General features: G+C 38.6%; 1 protein-coding gene across 1 annotated transcript in view; it reads right to left on the bottom strand.

Moving 5' to 3' along the window:
* CTNNA3 (catenin alpha 3) overlaps window positions 1–23,865 on the bottom strand; it is a 524,245-nt gene that overhangs the window by 488,943 nt on the left and 11,437 nt on the right. The window contains exons 3-4 of the mRNA XM_075154246.1: window positions 22,755–22,947; window positions 11,551–11,717 (exon numbers count right to left, since the gene is read on the bottom strand). Of these exons, the coding sequence (XP_075010347.1) occupies window positions 11,551–11,717; window positions 22,755–22,947 (360 nt within the window). The remainder of the gene's footprint in view (window positions 1–11,550; window positions 11,718–22,754; window positions 22,948–23,865) is intronic.

Genomic DNA, 23,865 nt, shown 5'->3' with positions numbered 1-23,865 from the left:
CACAAGAACAAGGGCTAGCAATCGTGAGACTTCTCCCAGCTGCTTACAGAACATTTCCTCTGCCTCTTCATCCTGGCTGAATGGTCTATAACAAACTCCCAAAAATATCTGCCTTGTTGGCCTTCGCCCTGATTCTCACCCATAAACACTCAACCCTATCGTCACAATCATTAAGCTCTTGACAATGAAAACACTCCCTAACATACAGGGCTACCCCACCACCTCTCCTTCCTTGCCTTTCCCTTCTGAAAAGTTTATAGCCATCCATTGCAGAACCCCAGTTGTGCAAGCCATCCAACCATTTTCCCGCTGCACAATGGTTTCCAGCTCCTCCTGTTTGTTGCCCATGCTGTGTCCATTAGTGTAGATGCACTTCAGTTGGGCTAATGATCCCACCACCTTTTTGCGGGGAGAAGCCCCAATTCCTACGTGACCATTCTCAGGCACTTCCATGGTTTCTAACACATCCATAACCTTTGTGTCTTTGCTGCCACATGGATCTTCATCCCCTACCTCCACTGAGACAGCAGACCGAAGGACCTCGCTAGCATACCATCCCTCAAACATCAGGATGCTACCCCCAAGCTTATCTCTGGCAAGCCTGGTTTTATCCCTTTCCCCCTTCAAATCTAGTTTACAGCTCTTTCAATGAGCCCTGCTAACTCCTGTGCAAAGATCCTTTCCCCCCCAAAGCCTGGTGTGATGTAGACTGACCCATGACCAAAAAACCCAAAATTCTGCCAGTGACACCAGGCTCAGAGCCAGGTATTGATGTGCTGGCTCTCCCTGTCTCTTTCCTCATCATTCCCTGCAACTGGAAGGACAGAGGAGAACACTACTTGTGCTCCTGAACCCTTAATCAGTCGTCCCAAGGTCCTGAAGTCTCTCTCGATTGCCCTCGGACTTCTTGTTGCACCTTCATTGCTGTCTACCTGAAAAATCAATAATGGATAGTAATCTGAAGGCTGTACCAGGGTAGGAAGCTTTCTCTTCACATCTTTAACCTGGGCCCCAGAGAGGGAGCAGACTTCCCCAAGATGTGGGTCCAGGCTGCATACTGGGCCTCCTGTTCCCTTCAGAAGGGAGTTTCCTATGACAATGACCCGTCTTTTTTTCTTTATGGAAGCAGTTTTGACGCAGGGCGTAGGCCGACTTAACCTCAGTGACACCTCCAAGCTAGATGAACCACCGTCCTCGTTATTGTTCGGTTCCACTTGCAGAACCTCATACCTATGATGCAAGGGCCGCTGGGGAGGTGGGGTAGTCACAGAGGAGACGAACCTGCTGCGCCAGGCAGGCACTTGTCGCCATTGCCCCCTGTCCCTTAAGTCTCTGTGTTCAGCCAGGCGGAGAGAGGATAGGGAATCCTCCGTATCATGTGTCCTGTCTGCCTGTGGGGCCTGTCTCAGGGAAGGTAGGGTGCGATTCCAGGAGTCTCTCTCTCTCTGGCACTCCCCGATACTCCTCAACCTGCTCACCTCCTCCCAGAGCTCTGTCACTAAGCGGAGCAGTTCCTCTACCTGGGCGCAGCTCCCACAGGCGTGCTCACTGCTGCCGGCCGGTGCTGGTGTAAGAGCAGGGCACAGCTGCACCCTGGCACCTGGGCGGCAGCGTGTTCCTGCCGGAGCTCTGCCTGGGAAGCTGCGTCAGTCGTGGCGGGTGCAGAGCTTAGAGAGGCCATGGCTTCCTGCCGGGTGGAAACCATTGCTCCCTGGTCGAGCCAGCAGAGCTTCAGCGCCCTTCCTGCACGCCCTTCCACGCAAACTGATGCGCCAAGCCCTTGCTGACGCGCCATGCCCTGTTTTCCCACCTTGCTCACAGCACTCCCTATGGGCTGCTTTTATGTGTAAGGGGGCTTGGCCATCGTTGCTCCTGGCCCTGCCCAGGTCTCGTCAGCCGCTGTCACATGAGCTGCAGGCTCCTGGTGGCTCTCTCAGCTCCCCCAGTTCAGGAAACCCCCCTGTACACCACGCTAGAGCACTCTGCTGCAGATCGTGCTGTCACTGGAGCTGCTTGCCTCGGTATTTCAACAATTCTGAAGAGCTGCTTCTGTATGTCAAGTCACCGTAGGTAACTCCATAGCACAGACACTGCATAGACAGCTTTTTAACTTTTCAAAACACAGGAACATTACATTACATTCATGAACTTTACAACATTCCTTTCACAATAGAAAAAAAAACAAAATCAACAACTGTAAAACTAGAACCAAGCACCCTGGCACTAAAACACACAAGGTGGATAACAAACCAGACGCTATGTCCTGAACACGCACCGTCAAGACATTGCTGAATGAAGGTTGTGTGCTTATCCGATTGGAAACCAACACATGATGAATGTCTTAAACTAAGTGGAGCAACTCTCACAGTCCCGTTTTAGGTATCTAAAGCAACAAATACCACTAAAACTCTGAAAGTTATGAAGATCCCAAATGTGGATGGACCAGAAGAGTCTTATTAATATGGCCTCTTCGTAAGTATGATGCCCCTGATTAGTATGGTAAAGTCCTGCAACCTCCTCTCAGACAATGATCATGGTTCTATCTAATTAGTAAGTATAACTGTAAGCATCAGGACTAAATTTCCTATAGTCTCACAGCTTATTCAATGTAATGTCAAATCTCAAAAATGTCAAACGAGAACATTCAGCTCTGACTGAAGTTTCTACTACAGTAAAGCTCTTTATAAGGGTCGAGAATCCTCTGGTGTGTTTGTAAGCTCCTGATGTAGCCTTTTCGGTTTTTTCTCCGCTATCCATCTACCTATTTTCAGGAACCTTGGAACTTCTGCTCTTCTGTCATGTGTAATGGAAATGAGTTCAATGAGTTCAAAGAGAAGAGGCTGAGGCATAAACAGAGTGGCTACATAATGTTTCAACAGGAAATAATACTAAAATTTTCATACTATTTAAGTTAAAATTTACTATGTTTGATCTTCATTCAAATTAATCTATCCAATTTAATAAAGACTTAAAAGTCTCTTCATGTTATACCTTAGCTCTGCATCTTTCTGTAAAAGGTTAAGGTCACTCTTCACTGTTCCTACCATGTTTAGCTATTGCAAGCAAATTGATTCATATTATGAGTATTTGTGGAATAAGCAGTAATACTAAAGGTAGTTGCTGTACGATTTTTAAAGTCTAGTTTAATTATTACATTTCGATAATTTAACTTTGCAGCTGCACCTCATAGCATCCTTTATGGAATCCCAAGGAAATAGCTTTTGCGCTATACAAGTTTGAGCTTGTTTGGTCTGTGGTGGACAAAATTCTCTCCAAGTTTAATGGGATTCCCTTGACAAGCCAGGAACCTCAATATGGGCCTTGAAAATAAATGGCTTGTCAGCTAAACAGGAGGCCAGGCCACAAAAATATGACATTATAAACATGCAGTGCAAAGTACTTAATTGCTTACAATTCAGAGATGTGGGAGGAGATATCATTAAACATGGAGTACAAAGTCTTACTCCTGATAATAACCTTACAATTTCCATATAAACAGAAAGAGGTATAGGAGGCAGCAGATACTGCTTCTTCAGTTTGTGAATGATGCTATTTGACAAACACATACCTTTAATGTCATTTGCTTGGGAGTCTAGCTAAGTTATAAGGGTGATGTAATCAAATGGCCTACTGCATATCCTTTTCTTGGTCTCCTTCTACATACCTGGTTCAGATTTAGCGCCAATGCTGCAAAAAGCCAGTCTGTTATTCAAGAATAAGGAGAAATGGCTCTTTTCTGGTTTGTCTAGAGCTGCAGAAGTGAAAGAGCATTTGTCTTTCAGAATATCAATATTATCATCTTCCACTGTGCAGGGCAGCAAAATAGCACTGAACTATTTTATCCATTTGTGAAATATTTCTCTTTATTTTCATATGGATTAATAGGAGTTTGAATTAAGGACAAGAAGCAAATTTTATTTCCATTCTGACATTAGGAAGCCATTCATTAAAAAATACCTTCCTGTTTTAGTAATGTACTGCTTCTTTAAAAGACTAAATTATACTAAATGTACTGTTTTAAATCACGAGAAGATATGGTTGGGAAAAAAAAAAACACAACACATTCAAAACCTCTCTTAAATTCCAATTACTGAACACACATACTTATGAGAAAATAGTTGCTCTCCCAGTATTTTGCTGCAATGGCAACGTGCCTCTTTGGAGAGGTTTATGGAGAGTAAGTCACACAGCTTTTTCCATTCAGAAAACATCAGATGATTTTGCTCTCATTTTAAGAAGGTCTGAAGGCATGCATTTTGATGATAAAGCAGATGCTGTTTGTTTTGCATGCATTTCCTCATTTTTGCCTCCCAAAGCAAGAGCGAGTTATAAAATAAATTTCTCTAGATCAGAATGATCTGTGCATGCTTGAGATACAAATAATTGTTGATCAGACAAGCCACTCTACATTACACTGACTTCATTACTATACTACCAATAAATAACCTGCCAAGAGAAACTGATTTTCCAAGGTTATTTTAGCAACCTAGAATTTGCCTTCCAAGATTAGCACTCACAGAAGGAAATTTCAAAGGGTCACTTCCATATTATTCTCCTATAAGCACTGCACTTCAGTGTTAAGTAAGTGTTGCAGTAGAAGCAAAACACAGTAATAACTACTCAGAAGGAAACAATTTAGCAATGCTCTTTTTTTTCTTGATAGGTTCAAAGAGAGGCTATTGCAATGGAGTCCTAGTCACTGATTGGAGCATGCAGGCATTTACATAGTCCAAATAATTTAAATAGGTGTCTGCTTTTCTAATATCCCACCTTCCAACTTTCCCAAAATAATTTTCAAACTTCATCACCAGACATAATACAGATTTCTCAAATTCAGTTGTACTTCTGGCAACTTCATGCATTCCGTGTTAACCTATGCTACAAGCCAGCTTTGTATCACAGATCTCCCCAAGCTTTATGCTTACAACTTACTTCATTTGGAAATTATCTCACAACTTTACAATTACTTATTCTTACAAAAAATTAGTATATAAGTATCTTTCATACTATGTATGTTAAACCAAACCAATAAAATTCCATCTTACTTAAAGCCTTACCCATTCAAAATAAGCCCTACTTCTTTCACTCCCCCTCCCCTTATACCTGGTTTGTGAAAACAGTTTGTATAAAGCTTAGGACCAAGTGAGTCCAGAAAAATTTGCTTTCATTACTATTTTCTCCTGGTTTGTGTAACTGACAGGTAGCTGCTTATATTCTCTCTCATCATCTCAGGCATACAAAGAGGTATCACTGTTGTCTAAGGCAGCTTTTCCCAGCTTTAGGAATCTTTTCCTTAACTCTTTCTTTTAATTCAGAAAGAGTTTATATCCTCCCCTCCCAGGTCTATCTACTCACCCCTACATGCAGTTTTCAAGAGATGTCAAAACTCGCTCCCTCCCAGGCAGGAGTTTTAAGAGGGCAACCTATTCCCTCCTGTTGCTTTTTCTCGCTCTCTCTTTTTTTTTTTTTTTGCTAGAGTGCAGTAGATGGGCATGATTTTCCTTTGCTATTGTGACCCATGACTCTATTAAAAAGGCAGTGGCTGAGCAGTAGGAAGGAAGGATGTGTATTTATCGGCCCTGCCACGACTAAGGGTGAGGGTCTGCTCCTATTGTACTCCAAATCATGCAGAAATTCTGGAAGAAATGGAAATGATCCTCTCTCAAATCTATCAAGCATCCTTTGCTCAGGATACTAGTTAAGATAGAAAACACAGAAAGACAGCAGACAGGGTGCCTGCAGCAGAAGCAAAACTAGGAAATTCCTGAGAAGTAAAAATTCCTGAGGGAGCTGACCCACACCTAAGTCTTAGATGTGACAGCAAAGGAAGTTTTCAATACACATAAAGACAACACTGAAGAGTCTATTGCAGACACAAATCTGCTGAGAGATACTGAACTAGAAATAAGACTGAAGGGAAGGCTCTACACTGCAAAGCAGCAAGGATTGGATTCGTTTTCAAACCTTTTCATTTAAGTGTGTTTTTAACAGAGCAATTGTGCTTTTCTCTTGGAAATACAGCCACTATATTCCATTTGTTTTCTTGTGCTCTGGTAAAACAGGTTCAGAAGCCTTCAGGTTTGCTCACTTCAAAGAAATTCTGCAACAGTAGTACCTGAAGCTGGCCCATTAGGGTCCCTTCAAAGCCATGTTTCTGACTGGCAAGAAAAGGATAATGCTTTTTTTCTTTTTTTTCAGTGATTCCCATGCTAAGACCAAAAACAGATGATATATAAACAGAACTGCACTGACAGGGGAGTCCGATCCTTAGCAACAGAAAAGAGTCATTAAGAATATGGTTGTTTCAAGGGAAGCCCTAGGGGTTGTAAAGCCACGAGTCATTAGGGAGTTACAAAGCGGCAGTCAAGAAGCCACTATACCAAGAACAGAAGTGGATCTAGGTTCCTGTTGCACTGAAGAGGATGTTCACTTTGAAAAGCCCAGTTCTTTAGGAGCTGCTTTTCCTTTGTCATTTATTGCACATTACAGACTGCCACAGAATTTGCAGAGTGCAATGATAAACACTGTAGCCCTGATTACAAACAACTGCATCCCATGTGGCGTATACTGACCTCAGATAGGTGGCAAGAATCCATTTCTGCTGGTTGATGAGAAAATTAGTGTGAACCAAAGAAGAAGCCAAATCCTCTCCCAAAGACTCCTGTCATCTTCTTAACACCCCTTATTTTCAGAGATTTCTCTGGCCATGGGAGTGACCCATGCCCACCAAAGGGAAGGTGGGAAGATTCTGATCATTTTCAGTTTCACAACCTAACCCTGAACCCCCAGGGGTAACCTACATTATTTTTTTCCCCTTTTTCCTTTTTTTGCTGTTTTACTGCATGATACCACAATACCAAAACAGTCAGAAGGTAATGCGGGGAGCAAGTCAAATTCTAGTTTAAGCAGAATTACACAAGTTGAACCAAATACCTAAATCTGAAGCATACGTAAGCCTGAGATGACTTACCTCTTTCCTTTTACGTAACCATACTGTTTTTCTCCTGTTCAAAACATTTTAAATGCTGATGAATACTCTGCAAGGAAGGGAGGAACAGACAGCACTATGCTCACAGGGCACAAGTTCACAAGTTACTTCTTATCTGTAGCCATTCTCTTGTTGTTTTTTTTTTTTTTTCCTGGCAAAAGTTTTAAGTAACTCTAAGCAAGGATTTTATAAAGATCACGCTGTCCGAGGCATTCATGAAAAATATGAAGACTTAAACAGTAAATCTACAAGCATGACAAGAAAGGAAAAAAGGCAGATAAAACATGTTGGCTCAGCATGATCTGAAATAGATTAGAGAAAGACAGACTGCCAATGTGCTTTGAATGAAATTCTCAGAACTTGTTACGTTCTTGCTGTTTTCCTCTGATCAATAAATTCAAGCAATTCCATTAGTCTGTTAATTCACTTAATTAAATAATATCGAGCATTACTAACCCTAATGAAATAGGCTGGTAATACAGCTCTGCATCAAAGAGTGCAATACATGATATAGCCCTTCATCTGACTACATTTTTCACAACTCACATTTTTGATTAGAGATTTCAAACTCTAAAGTAAGTCTGGAAACTCAGATATAAACAGCTATTTATTTAAATAAATAAATAGCTTCCCTGTTTAAAAAAAAAATTAAGTTGTTTCAAGAAGCAAAACCTTTCTTATCAGTGCAATGCACTTTATTTTCTCAGTCAACTCTAAAATGAGCTTGCTGTTTGCACCACACCACCATACACTTATAAGACTGTAAATTCCACAAATGGCTAGAAGTGTACTGTGCCAGAATATGATCAGTCTCTGAGAATTTGTACCGGCTTCTAATATGCCTTATTTGATAGACTTTGCTGGGTGAGGATTCTATAAAATCCATAAAACAACCAAAATTCTCTCCACTTTATTAGTGAAATTTCAAAAAAGCTAATCTTATGTTCACTAAGGTATGGTTTTGGACATTTGGAGTGAAACTCCTGACAAGTTTATCAAATTCTTCCAAATAGACTGACCTATTATTTCTAGTTTAAAAGTTGCATTTCAATATTTTTGTGACAAAAATACTCGGTATTTTCAGCATTATACTCTGTTTTATAGAACGACTTTACATAGAAGTCAAAAACAGTCCAAAGGCTAAGTAAAATGTACAGAAAACAATATTCTTATAGACTACATAAACTGGAAGGAGGTAGCTGAGGTTCATCTTTTTTTCTAGATATACTTAGAATGGCAGATGTAACAGGTAACACTAGATGAGGCTTTGTATGACAGCTAGTCACATTGTCATTGTTTCCTTTCTATTTTTATTCACAGATTACAGAGGAAATTAGTGTTTAATGGTCCAGACTGCATTCTGTCAGTAGAAGTAAGTACGGTTTCAAATGTTTTGAATGTCAGTGTTGGAATTAATCAGCTTTACTGAGTGAGTAAGACTAAAAAAAAGAAAAAAAACAAACTTTCAGCACTCTTTGATAAATGGGTTTGAAAAATATTAGATACATAAATAGATAATTCCCCATGAAATACTTCCATATTGAATAAGATCTGGTTAATACTCTACAGAGTTCTTTGATGATGCTGGACCACTTTCTTTCATTTTATACATACAAACAAAAAAAAAATTCCTTGGTTAGAATTTTCATTTCATTTATTCTACTATTACTTCCGGGGTTTTTCTTCATTTTTAAAAATAATTTTGGCTCAGTCCTTTACATTTCTTCATTTTATTCTATGACAATTATAAAGCTCAGAGTTATGGAAATAAAGGGCAATGAAATTTCTCATCCCTTAAATGATTAGTAACAGCTGTAACATCCATGTTTTTGTGAAGAAGAGGATAAAATGGTGGAAGTATTAAAATTTTAGAACAAGTTCAAAGAAAAACAGCTAATGACTTTTAAAAGAGAGTTAATTTTCAAGTCATATGAACATGCAAACATCAAGAATATTGATGATGATACAGCAAAGCAAAGCTGATACAGCAAAGACAAGGTCCACTTTCTACACTGCAGCCCCTGTGTGAATACAATGTCTGTTTGTTGGAGTAAGTCCACATTGAAGAAAAACTGAATTTCTAAAGGAGTTTTAAATTATAATAAAAATTAAGGACTTTGAAAAGAGCAAAGTTGAGACTCATTAAAATATTTAATTGCATTTAAATCTGGCTCAGTTAGTCATGACCAAAGGTTGTTATAATTTGAAGGTTGTTCAGTAGCATATGCTGAAATTACTCTATCTTCTAAGTCGATTTCCTAATTAGATGTCAAAAGACACCATTACAGCTAATACCACTGTTGGCAAGTTCAAGAGCCAGGGCAGAGACTAAATAAATATGGAAAATGTACCACCTTCCCCGAAGGACTAGGGTGAGTCTTTCTACATAGGCATTTTGGAGAGTGTTATGCCATACTAATTTATTCTAAGAGTTAATTGAAGAATTCAGTTCTCACTCCTATTAAGAGAACTAAATTAAAGTATGGAAGAAGAAGGAAACTTAATTGCACTCTTTGTAGTTTTGGAGTTTTTCCTGAATGATTCTTTGTATTCTTTTATGATTTTCAGTTATTGTTTGTTTTCATTTTCAAACAGAAATCATTAATTATTAATAATTAACCGTAGTGAATTATACGGTTGTTTAGAAATACTGAAACTCTAGGAAAGAAAACTATCCAATTTTAGTTCTCTCATGTAAAACATACTGAAAACATTTTAGAAGGATTATGAAAATACATATGTAAAAATGTACTAGGCTACCGATAAAAAATTCCATAATTTAAGAAAATTTTCCACAAACAGTATAAATGACATAGGCCACTCCTCTTACAGCTGACAAATTTCATATATTTATATAACAATATAGAAGCTTCTGCAAGTCAGTGTTCATTTAGCCTGTACTGCATCTCCAACAATCACCAACACTGGATGTTTCAAACACAGCACTGAAACACACACAATATTGGTTTTTTATGAAATACTGTTCCTACTCCGATTGGGAGCTAAATTTTCATTCCCCTGTCCTCACCAAATTGAAGTTGCTTCACAATGGTCCCCTTTAAGTCAGTGGGTCCTCTTGTGGCACAAGGCATTATAAGAGGTGGCACTGATTATTCACCTCTACCCTGAAACATTTAGTAGTCAGTAGAACTTTGATTTTTTAATCAGTCTGTCACACATTACTGAAGTTACCAGGAAAAAAAAGGAAACAAAAATAGAACAATTCCTTGCTCTTCCCAGCGAAGACACACACCAGATTAAACGGAGTCAGTAGCCAGAGAAGAAACGCAGTAAACACATTTTTGTGGTCAGACACATGATGCTGGAAGATTAAAATCACACTGTTCAAAAAAAGAAGGAAGCCTGCTCACGTGGGACACTATGGCTGACATTAAAGGAACCCGAGTTTAAGTAGACAAGAAAGTATTTTGATGTTGATCGACAGAACTGTGGACATTTTGCCCAATTCAGCAATAATGGTACAACCACTGGTTAGTTTTATATGGGAATAGAAGAATGAGGCCATCCCTTCTGCATTAAGAGATCAAGTGGAAAAAAAGATGACCCAAAACATAGCACTATTATGATATACACTTCTGAAACACATTATTCCCTTGAGTGAAAAAATTAAGTGGTTTTTAGAGAATATTTTCTACTGCACAATTTTTAAAGCTTTGCAAACATTAGGACTTTCTAGTCTTCTGTCTGCAGTGTATGAATATATAGCTGGCGCTGTGGAATTGCTGGAGGCCTCTCTCACACATCTCCTCCCTCTCCTTTTAGCTGATTTCTCTCACAAACCGACTTGAATACAGAGATAGACTCTTATTTACTCAGTTCTTTCCCTCTGTAAATATCCACATAAAATTCCACCTTCCATATTCTCTACAAATAAATTATTCCCTACTGCCACAAGCATCAAGAAGGTTTCATGCACAAAAAGCTATACAACAATTCAAGTAAGACAACAGGAAATAAGAAATAAAAGGATGTTAAAATATAATTGTACCGACAACCATCTGCTTCCCCAGATCAAGTATGTTGAGTTCGAAGTAGAAGACTTTTTTTGGTACATTCTCCAAATCTCATCGAGAATCTACACTTTTACCAATTGCCAAGGTGTTATGTGCACAAGATCTACATTTTATCATAGAATCATAGAATAGTTTGGGTTGGAAGGGACCTTTAAAGGTCATCTGGTCCAACCCCCCTGCTATGAGCAGGGACATCTTCAACTAGATGAGGTTGCTTAGAGCCCCGTCCAACCTGACCTTGAATGTTTGCAGTGATGGGGCATCTACCACCTCTCTGGGCAACCTGTTCCAGGGTTTCACCACCCTCATCGTAAAAAATTTCTTCCTTCTACCTAGTCTAAATCTACCCTCTTTTAGTTTAAAACCATTCCGCCTTGACCTGTTGCAACAGGCCTTGCTAAAAAGTTTGCCACTATCTTTCTTGTAAGCCCCCTTTCCAAGTACAAAAAGAATTTTCAAGGCCGAAAGAACCATCAGCAGACACTTCTCGGGCTAAAGGGAGCCTGAGTTAAGTCAAATTCTACTCACCAGAGTTAAATGTTCCAGTAAGTATGCCACATCAACCATGTCCGCCAGAATTAGAAGCCTTGTGACAGCTGTAAGCAGAGATCGTGCTGCTTGGACAACAGCCTGCCTCTTGGGCAGATAGCAGGGATCACTGGTAAACGCCTCTGCTGATACCTTTAAGGCTTGACCTGCAAAATGAAGACATAAATTCCCTTAGGCTATATTGCAACAAAAAAACAATAGTTAAAATTCAATCAGTTATTTGCAAGTCACAAGTATTGCCAATAAATTTGGCATCTCTTTGTTGCCCTAATGCCTTGAAATGAAGGTCAATTATTACAGATCATGCAGAATGTTCCACATTTTGAGTGATGTTCCCTTTCTGTTCTTCTGAATCATTTAATTCTGAAATAATTCCCTTGGCAATCACACCATTGCTCTTAGTTGTACACAACCAGGCCAGGGGCTCTATGTTAAGCTTTTCTAGTCACTGCTTTTTATATTACTATGTACTTTGCTGTCCTTGCTATTAAATAATTCCTGGTCACAGAACACAGAAGGGAATCAAATATTGTTCTTCTCATTACAAATACAAGTTAATGGAATGAAAATCTCATACACTCAAACATCTGACTCTGACATAAAATATGTGAAATCTATGCAATGGAGCTAGTAACTGTGCCAGTAGACAATAATATATTGCTCTCCAACATGAAGTTTTGCAAATGATATTTAATAATAAGAACAACGACGACAAACACCCAAGTTTACTTTCAGCAGTCTGCCACTTAGACTTACTCTGAGGAAAAAAAATGCCATTAAACTCATTTCTAAAAGCATTTCAAAGTCTATTATCACCTGAGGAGCTTTGCTAGTGATGGCACAACCTTGAGAGAACTCGCTTTACACAGAACAGCACTGGAAAACTCTTGTCACACAAACACAAACTGCTAAAATAAACGTTTGACCCATTAAACTCCCTGTATCAGCTTTGAAACCAAAAATGGATCAAAAGTCACAAAAATGAATAGTTTCGGCTGTGCTAAAATTAGGAAACATCATTAGTAAATGCAGCTATTAGAAGACTACATATTCACGAAGCCAGTCCTTTGTTGACAACTGCCTTAAGCATGTCCTGGATTTTGGATGCAACAGTAAGGAAAAACATGGCAATCAAAAAATTTGATATTGTTCCAGAGTTAAATCCTTTATTATGCAATATTCTTTCTACCTATATCTAAATTACCTAAGTCTTGGTGTAAGCATAGGGTAGGTTTCTCCAAGCAATCATTTGTATCACAGAGGTATTCTACATAGAAAGAGAGTGTGCAGGAACATATAATTTTTGTTTAATTTTGTTTTACAAATTCTGACCAAAAGTAAGGAGAGAATATTGCCTTCTGAAATAAAATTCACAGTACCCTTAGCACTGTATAGCTTCACTCAAAGGCAAGAAGTCTGGACAGGCCTCATGCAGGAACGCTATTAGCATGTCTACTTCAGAGTATCTGGTAGTAAAGTCAAAGCTAAAGTAATGCAAAAAGTTTTGCTACCTGAACAAAGTCCTCAAATCAAAAAATAGGCAATAAAGTTTGTACAAAATACATGCAATCAGTAATTAATGCATATTCATAGAAATACATACAAACATAAGGGATTTCCTGTAATTACATAGATATAGGCTTTTATGTGCTCCCTCAATCAGAATTCAGTGAGAACTATTCAAGTGCACCAGAGTTTGCCAGACTGGTTCTATATGTGACTTCATTTCTCAAGATTCAGAGAAAAAAACAGTTTTACTGCTCTTTCTAGAAACCGCATTTGAGAAAAATATTGAGCAAAGGCTACAGAAATAAATCTACCAATTACTACAGAGTCCCCATACCAGCACCCGAGATAGTACTGGCCGGATTCTCAGAATACTGAATACTTCCAACATGCTGAAACTCATCAGTTTTCCAGGAACATCCATCTTGAATAGTGCTCTGGTTTTCTCTTGGATTTGTTAAAGTCTGTGCAAATCATGTATCTTAAGTACATGCCTAGCAAACTCCACAAATAAATAAAAATCACACTAATTTGACATATGGTTCTAGCACCTGCTATATCACAAAACAGTGAAAGTAAAAAAAATACCAGTTTCTTGTGCTCAGGACAGCAAATTAGAATTTCTCTCTAGTAGTTGGTGAGATAATGCACCATAACTGAGCACACCATAACAAATAAAACTATAGAAAATAAAAATCAAGTATTAATCAGAACTACCAATTTTTAAGGTTTTTTATTTCCCCATCTGCAATGGACAGAAACATATCTCCAGATGAGTACTGTTTTCAGTACTGGAAGAAGTTTCAAAGCACTGATTTGAGCCCAGTAATCCTAGATGGGGGGGAGGGGGAGTAAATGGAGAGGGAAAATCCTACTTACATGCATACACATCTTTAGATGTATTTTTGAAGGTGACTACTACAAATTTTAATAAAGTAATAGCAATTTGGGAGGTTTTAGCAGGAATTTAAGATACTAACTCTGGAAATTCATCGTGCCTTAATAAGGACATGGGAAGTACAGTACATACACACTATCATAAAACTAAAATCCTTGCCCCTTCATTCTCTTATGACTTCAAATAGAAAGAAAACTTTCCAAATTTCTGAGAACAAGCAATGTCAATGAATAACCTGACAAACTGTCTCAATTTTATTTTCATAGTATTTAATTACTGTTTGTCCTGCCAATTATTGGTTTTGAATATCTTAAATTTGACGTGTTATCTTTCAGGCTGTAAAAGTACAAGTTAACATCACATTTTTTATGTATTTGGAATGTGTACACTGTGGTATTAATTCAGACCATTGCAACTGTCAGATTCTTAAAAACATTTGCACAAAAATATGAAGCTGATACATGCAATATCTTATTAAAACAAGAAAGCATGAAACAATGGAAATTTTTTCTGCAATTAAGATGTATGAGCATAGAGCTGTCCACCTTCGTCCCTCAGGATTCATTTTAACAAATGCTGACTGAAGCATCAGGGAGACGCTGTTTCCCAAGACAATAAAATTAACATCATCACTATGTGACTGGCCACCTGGTAACTTCTGAACTTTCTGATCAACTTCAATAAAATTTTTACACCAGGGAAGATATTCAACGTTAACTAACTACTTTTCCATGAAAATAGGAAATCAGGAAAGAGACCAAGTTAAAGCCCTCACTGATGGCAAGCTGAGGCTAGCAGTAAAAGCACACCTACTGTTAAGCTTCAAAGAATCTACAGAAGTGTTGAGATGCAAATTTGAAGGAAGACAGACTCTCCTTGTTCCACTATTTATGGACTGACTCATTTTTTTTTAGACATACAGAACATCTGAAGTGTTTATAAGGAGAGGAAGAAAACACCATGCAGTATTCTACTACCTGATATTTATTAGCATTTACTTGCAAGGTAAGCAGACAGACCAGATTCACTAATATTTTTGCAGTGTCTTGTGCCATCTGAGCAAAGGCAAAGCAGCTATTAACTTATTTTAACTCAGCACTTTAAGCCAGATTTGCAAATAGGTTTGTAGCCCAAGATAAATGTGGCCTGTCAACCTCACATACTTCCCAGGATAAAAGGATAAGTAGCAAGTCAACTTGGTGACCTTTGGGGAACTTAATTCTTAGGCACAGAATCAGCTGCAGTTCAGAAGAACTTCTGTTGAAAACTAGTTAAGTCTGCAGAAACTGAGAAGAGAATTAATGAAGGGAAGGCAATAAGAAAAGAATATAGAACTTACTTCTATTTGAGAGGAAAATTTGGAGGAGAGTGGGGGAAGAGAGAGAGAATCAACCAACCAGAGAAAGACTATATGGAATCCTCAGTCCTGTGGTTCAGCTCTCTGTGATCCAAAGCCTAGTTTGGTATAGTACAACTATGTGATCTTAGCTGAGAAAATTTTTGGTAAGGTGCAAGAAAGTATGTTAGTTAACATCACACAAGATAAGTAAAAACACAGACAGAAGTGGAGTTGTAGAGAGATTAGTAATTAGCAGTCAAAGAATCGAAGAAGAAAAAATACTGACATGAAAAGTTATAAGCCTTAGGCAAAAAGACCCAGGAACTTGCAAGATAACAACTCTGCAAAACTGAGCCACAGTTCCAAAGGATCAACAGAGGCCAACATTTTCCCACGACGGAAAACTGTCTGGCCAACTGTCTGGACAGTATTACTAGGGATAATAAATACATTAACACTTTGCTCAGTCAGTCATTAGCCTTAGCTATGTATTATATGCGTTAGCCACTAACTAACTACTTTTTATTTTTTAAGCTCTGTATATCCTGCTAGTAGAGTCTCTTTATGCATAGTTAAAGCTGTCCAAACAAAACTGACCAGGAAAGCAGAGCTATGGATTAGAAAGAAACAGGTTGGTTAGGAAGAAGTGAAAGTACTCAGTTGTGAGAAGCCCAGACAGGAGTGAATGGTGAGCTTATGAGTTAGTAACTGAATGGATCAGGAGAGAAGTAAGATATAGCATAGCTGAGGATAGGAGGCAGTGCTATTACCAGGAATATTTAATAAAAGTTGAGAACAAAAAAGATAATCTTCCGACAGCACAGCGGCTCCTCAGAAACCTCTAATGTAATGTTTCTCCCATCCATAAACAGAAGGCTGAACTGTATGTTCACAGGCCCCACATGTGATTATTTGCCCAGGTCTCTGTTATTGTGCCTTCCAGAAGAGAATGGCCATATGGATTTGGGTGTGCAAATCTTGAGGTGCTTGAAGCCCCTCAGACACTTCAAAACCTCACATATTCCTAAAATCTGAAAATAGTACCATTTCAACACGGACATCTTCTGGGTACTTGAGCCACAAAGACAATTAATGGACTAGAGCACCTCTCATATGAGGAAAGGCCGAGAGAGCTGGGACTGTTCAGGCTAGAGAAGAGAGAGCTCAGAGGGATCTTATTGGTATTTATCAACAGAGGGTGCAAAGACAATGGAGCCAGACTCCTTTTAGTGGTGCCCAGTGACAGGCCGAGAGGCAACGGGCACAAACCGACACACAGCAGGTTCCATCTAAACTTCAGAAAACATTTTTCTCACTGTGAGAGTGACTTTGCACAGGCTGACCAGGAAGGTTGTGGAGTCTCCATCCTTGGAGATATTCAAAAGCTGACTGGACACGGTCCTGGGCAGACTGGTGGACCTGCCTAAGCTGGGGGGTTGGACCAGATGACCTCCAGAGGTCCCTTCCAACCTTAACCATTCTGTGATTCTGTGAGTGTGTGAGCAAAGACAAGCCAGAAGGATCTGAAATAAGACGGACGTAAGCTGGGATAGCCAGATGAACAAATATAAAATCATGTCCCTAAAACAGAGCTATGAGATGCAGCCTAGGCAGATAGGAGCTATGAGTACAAGCGGCAGAAAATGACAGCTCCAACAACATCATGATGTTAGAACTTTCTTAAAATGCAGTAGACAGCATGCGAGTTCGATGCAATTTCATCCATTTTATTGTAATTCCCGTCAAGTGGATATTCTTCCATAATTGCATTTGTCACAGACAATGAAACATGAAAGACAGTGCCCTTTTAGTGGCACAAATAGGGAAGCAGAAAGATGGGAGAATTCATAGTATTTCAATTATTTTAGACATTCAAATGAGAAGCAATTCAAAGAACCAAAGCCAGGATATATCATAACTCCATAATTATTGGAAGGCAGATACTTCCAAGACTCTATTCAGCACACACAGATAGATGACTCCCAAAGTAAATGGTGTTACTACCATCAGCTACTGACAGCTACTGTCAAATGACCGCTACTTACGCATGTGCTTACAAAAATCTATGCTCAGGCATAGGGAAAGGTAAAAAACCACGGTTCAGCCACAGGTAATTTTTAAAAAAGTTGGAGGATCCATGCACTTTATCCAGCACTAAAAATATCTAAAAACTTACATGAAAATTCCTTTATAAACAAGTCAATTGTAAGCCTCTTGGCAAATTTGCCATTGGCAAATAGCTGACAAAAGGTACACACTTCTGCTGGGCTGCTAGCTGATGGCAGGCAATCTGTCTATACAGATACTTGCAGTAATACCACCAACTGCAGTCAGTGAGCACCCCTCAGAGACAGTGTTGAAGATCACTCAGGCAACAGCTAAATATTCTTTATTGTTTTAGGCAAGGCCATCAGAATTATGCTTTCTTCTTTTACTTCTTTGAGGAGATTTTTTTTCTCTTACTAAACCCTATCTAAGCATCACACTTCTCTCTCTTCTATTTTTTACATCTGGCTTTCTCCACTCATTTTTTATTTTTAACTGCAGCAGTGTGAAATCCACATGGAACGCAGTGAATTTTATGCCATTCTTGTGTGTCCTCCCATGAGGAGATATTGTTGCCAAGAAAGTCCTGTCACCCACTCCTGTGAACTACACCCTTTGAGGCTGGTGGATTTACAGTTCCAGAGAAACACAGTTGTCAAAGGGAGCCCATTGACAAAGGCAGGGAGGGAGGTGCCAGAGTCAGTAAAAAGAGAGAATTTCCAACATTCTAGTCTCAGACTTGAGAGAGAAAAATCAACAGCTTATACCAATAATAGAAAACTTATAAGCTCTGATTCACACTAGTATTTGCAAGCTCAAGTTCCACAGGCATGAACTAACACGTAAACAGAATCAGCACCAGTGAAGGTTGGGAGTCAATGTCACATCAGAGCACAAGACAACCTACCCTTTCTAAAAACAAGAGATTAAACAATACTAGTCACTAGTATAATCTCCTGTTCTGCTCCCACAAATACCATCTCCATCTGCTATAGCAAATAAAAGATTCTGCTTCAGCCAGCCAGCTGGAAGTGACACTATCAGTGTCACGGCAAAGCAGATTGATACCTCCTGCATGTTCCTAATATTCAACACCATGATAACTCAGATTCTCACAATAGCTTTCTGTAGATGTTACAGGACATTTTTCTCCTGCCGCACAATCTCTTACCCCACTCAGATACCACTGTATTCTGTTGCATTGCAATTATTTCACCGCTGCCTACCAGGAAGTTCCACTTCCACATCTCTTGAAGTTCTTCCCAACGTGTAATCAGAGCCACCACACACCCCCTTTGTGCCTTACACCCATCTCTTCATTCCCCCTTTCCCACTCAGGGACACCTGATCCAGTGATGATGTCAGAAGCTTTTCTACAAGGGATCTGTTCTTGGTTTGATGAAAAGGGTGTACAGCACAGATTATTTTAAGCCACTTGGATATCTAAATTCTGTCTCCCAGAATGACAGTCCCTTAGACGCAGAGCATACACATGCACCTCTTAAATGTAGAATGAGAAAGCTAAGCTCATTTTAAAGATTTGGGGGGGCGGGGGGGGGGGACAAACAAGAACATAGATTAATACAAGAGATCGCTATCCCCTTCCTTTAGTAAATATCCTTACAGTACACTCCTCATTTCTTGCCAGTGAATGGTAGTTTCTTCCATGCCATCAAAGTCTTGCCTCCTCTGTTCAATGTCAAAAGACATTAAATACGGACATTCAGGATATCAAATTATTTTTTCTAATTTCCTTTTAAAGAGTAACTGAAGGCTCAATATGTAACTCCAGCAAGTAACTTGCTTTCAATTCACTGTTATGTGTGATGAAAGGCTTATCTAGGAACACACTTGAGCATGGTAACAGCTAAACACATGAAACACTGACACTGCAGCAGATAAAAACAACACAGACAACAACTGTTGTGTTTCTGACCATATATAGTCAGTAAGCAATGGCAATAAATACCAAACATTTTAGCTATGCCTGTACAACGGTTTGAAAACTATAAGCAATCACACCTTGACGTAAATGCAAAAAATCATTACCCTAAGTATAAGGCTAGACTTTAATGCAAATTCCTAAGATAACGTTTCCCCACATAAACTACATCACTGTTTTGTCTTAAAATTGATTAAATATCAGAATCAGGACATTAACTGTAGTCTGATGTTTAGTGTCAGAAGCATTCATGGTTGAACAATGCTTCTTATTCCTTTGTAGAGGGGTCAGTTATTTTACCGTTAATACACAACATGTTTTGAGTCAGAAAGCAATTTTTTTAAATGCTGTATACGTGATGTCTAGCAGCGAGAATTTTTCAAAATACTTATGTTTGGGTTTATTACACTATTTTAGAATAAAAATGTGTACATGAGTGCCCTTTAACAAAGCTTCACCAAACCAGATCAACAGGAAAACTTCCATGTTTTCAGTTACAAGGCTAGTGGATTTCTGGATGATGCACATAGCCCACCACCCACAGGCCTGCCTGGTGACTTATTTAGTAGAGTTCCAGAAGAAGGTGAATCAAGATGTGAATAGAGATAGGCCTTAAAAAATACTTTCTCAAGAGGAAAATCAAAGAAAAATGCAGAGGACCTTTGTATTAAAATGATCAGCTACAAGACTATAAATCTTCAGTAAAACTTCACAGATGTCAAAGGAAGCAGAAACTAGATTTAACCAGGGAACATGCCTGTCATCCATTATAGCAACACTTTCTTTCAGATGTCACTAACAGAACTCAACTGAATTTGAGAGACCAAAACTTCATCTACCGACAGTGCCTTTCCAGGCACTGAAAAGTGTCAGTGAAGCCATACCCATCTCCCTATTTCTGAAGACATTAGACAAGTCACTAATGCATCACACGAATTAAACACAACAAATCTTCTATTTATCTCCACTGTTCACTTTTATCCTACCAATTTGCCCCTTTATTCCCCAAAACATTGTTATGAACCTGATTAGCAGCAGCAGCTTGAAAAAAGTCTATCACTCCTCTAAAAGGAACCCCTATTAATGAGCTCCAAAAGTAACAAAGCAGCATTTTCACGCTGGCAATTGACATTCAAAAGAAGAAAGTGTTTAATTCCCATGTCACAGTCTTCAACTCAACAAGCTCAGTGAGTGACACAAGCTAAAACGAGAGAAGAGGTGAAAGAGTATTTATTCTTTCCAGATGTTGGTGTGCAACTCTGGGACTGATAGTTTGGTTCACATCTGAGTGAAATCATCTAGAGCATTGTTTCAAAATTCCACTATACAGTAAATACAAGCTGTAGCCACATGCAAAACTTCATAATTTATTTAAGAGCATATTAATAAAAATACGTGCCAGCCATCACAGAAAAAATGTCCACAGAAAATTAAATACTATATGCTATGACATGCATGGCATGCAAGCACAGTTTACCAGAATTTATGACCCACATCCTTTCAAACAGCTTGAAGTAAATAACATGAGACATTTAACAGCAGCAGAATGTGATTTGAATTACAGGTAATAAAGTTAGATATGATGTGGCATACCACAAATTAAAAATAATACATAGCTTCGAAGGACTAAAAATATCTGCAAAATTAACAAACTGCTATTCATTTTACAATTGCTTACCAACTTCTTAAAAATTAACTTGTGCAGTTTGGCAAATCCTTGGAGGAAGATCAGCTGTGAACACTCAATTTGTCATTGCATAACGATAGGTGATAACATGGACGTAGCTTTCTTTTAAAATGTATGAGGTGTATATAATCTACTTTATGTATTATTTATTTTTGTAGTTATCTCTGGTCTTGGCTGAGAATCAATAAATAAATTGAAAATGTGAAATATTTTTATATTATCTATGTATAAAAATCAATATAGAACTATATATTTTATTCTTGTCTTATGTTATCGGCCTGAAATGGATGGGCCGATTTTAAGAGTACATTTTAAGAGTACTCCAAAATGAATGATTTTTTTAAAAGCCTCAGCTGATCAGTGTGACAGATAACAATGATATTTGTTGGTCATAACGCTTTTAATCACAAAGGACCTTAAGGTATCTCAGACACCATATGCATATATCAAACTAAAATGCAGCCATCTCTGGATCCAGAGGAAGCCAATAGCTAGTAATCACTACCCTGAACAACACCAGAGACTCAGAAACCATCCCAGCTGCACATGGAAGAAGACAAAGAAAAAAAAAAAAGAGAGCAGGGCGATATAAAGACCTGATGTAAATGGCTAACACACAGTCCTTCGGGCTGTCACATGGCATAAGAACATACACCACACTGCTCAGTAGTGAAAAGGCAACTGAAGCCCGCTTTGCCCCTTGATAAAACCAAGCCTGGTTGCTAGCTCATTCAAGAACATGGCCTGACAATAACTTTATGGTACAGACCATTGTTCTTTGCTTGCCTGCTCCCACTTTTATGGGAAGGCTTTCATCAGCCCCTCCTAATCTGATTCCAGGCAACCCCTGGGAACCATTTGTTTACAAATTCACGGAGCACTGATGAAAGGACATAATCCTCAAATGACCAGGCACTAAAAGCATTACCCTTCTGTCCCCTTTCTCCTCTGAAACCTTCTCCTGAATCAATTTTCAAGGTTGATTTCTGCAGGAACACATTTTGGATGTCTGTCATCTGGCTTATGACCATTTGAGCCTGGCCTTCATATTCACCTAATAGGCCCTGACTATCCATGGGGAGAGTAAAAATCAACAAAGAGCCTGAAAAAAAGTGGCTAACACAGTATTCTCAGCAGATCATAAAATCTAGTCCTATTCTGGGAGGCTGGTTGGAAATGGGGAGATAGGTCATGAGGAAATGGAGTATGGTAAAACTCACCAAAGATAAGCTGCTCTGTCATGAGGGGATGACCCTTGCAGTAGGTTAAAGAATCCATCTTCCTCCTACTGAAGTCTCAAAACATACCTCCAAACGGGACTATTACACCTTCCCAAATGAAGTCCTTACTACTGCACAAGAGGGAAGATTTCTGTTTTTAAATTTTTAACTAGAAGGCCTTAATCCCAGATTCAGATAAACAGTTCTTTTCAAGAAAAGCATTAAAGCATGCATTAACTTAAACTTAATGCTTAGTTTACTGCTTAAAAGCCACTAAAATTAACAAGGGGCATCCTGCCTTCTTTAAAAAAAAAACAAAACAAAACAACTTCCACTGACATAAGTGTTTTTCCACAATGGGGCCCAGCTTGCACACTTTACCTTGTTATAAGTGATATCTAAGAACATACAATTAGACAACTCAAAGTTCAGCTATTTTCTCATCAAAACATATTTCTGATGGATATCCTAGCTTCATTTTGGTACCAGTGTTACATGGTTAAACTAATTTCTTGTGGTGCCTAAATGATTTGTCATATACTTACTCTCTTTCCGGACATCAGCAAGTGCTGCATGAAGTTCCTCTTTGAACACAATTGCTTCCTTGGCAATTTTTTCCCCTTTGTCCAACAGATTCCAAGTAGCTTCTTCCACAGAAGCTAGCAAGACACGAGCTCTTTTGGAACGGCCCTTTTTCTTACTAGAAGGATTCTGTGGACAGTTCACTAGTGTTGTAACCTACATTTAAAAGAAACAAAAAAGACAATAGTGGTGTAAATTCTATAATAAGTGAATTTATATTGTTCTCAAATTAAAAAAAAAAAATCAAATTAATATAGTTGAGAATAAGCAATGAGATTCCTCCTGCTTTAGAGAGAGACGGGCAACCTCAGCATACATACTGAGAATGGACAAAACTATTGAATCAAATTTGACAGATAGTTTTACTTAATATGCCTCATCTTTGTATTCTTCTTTCTGTGTGATCAAAGCAAAGTCAATAGAAATCTCACTGTCATATTAACCCTGATGCAAACTCCTGACACTGCTTATTTTGAAATTTCCTCGTAATAAAAAAAAAATTACTAAAGCTATCTAAGGAGGCTTCAGCCAAGACAGGAATTATAATCAGTACTGAATCTTCCCACACTTCCAGCTTAAATCTCCCAATTTATCTGGTAGGTTTATTGCAGCTTTGTCCAAGTTACATTTTTTAACAATGCACTTCAACATCCATAAAGAACTTATTTTTATATAGCATCCCACTCCACATTCCTCATCATCTGAGCACAGCCTCCACACTCCAACAGATTGTTTCTAACAGACTATTCTCTAAGGCATTGCTTGAGCTGTCACACTAAGGAAAGACTCCTAAAAGATTTTAAAAGAAAAGTGTTATATAGATATTTTAAAACATACTTTATTTTCATTAAGTTCACTGATGTTTTTTTAATCCTCCTCCTATTCTGTTCTCTGTGCTAGAACATGGACAATGTAATGTTAAGTACAAATCTAGTCTTGGAGCTCACATTGGAACGCATTTTATATGTATATAATTGCTTCATTTTATTAAATAGCATTCTAATCATCAACAATATTGTATAAGCAAAGCAAAAGCTGTGTATGAATTTCTCAGACCAGCAGGCAAACTTAGCT

The sequence above is a fragment of the Calonectris borealis genome, chromosome 7 (assembly GCF_964195595.1).
Source record: "Calonectris borealis chromosome 7, bCalBor7.hap1.2, whole genome shotgun sequence".
NCBI lineage: Eukaryota > Metazoa > Chordata > Aves > Procellariiformes > Procellariidae > Calonectris > Calonectris borealis.
The sequence above is the reverse complement of the archived record's forward strand: the minus strand, read 5'-3'. Positions and strand labels throughout refer to the sequence as shown.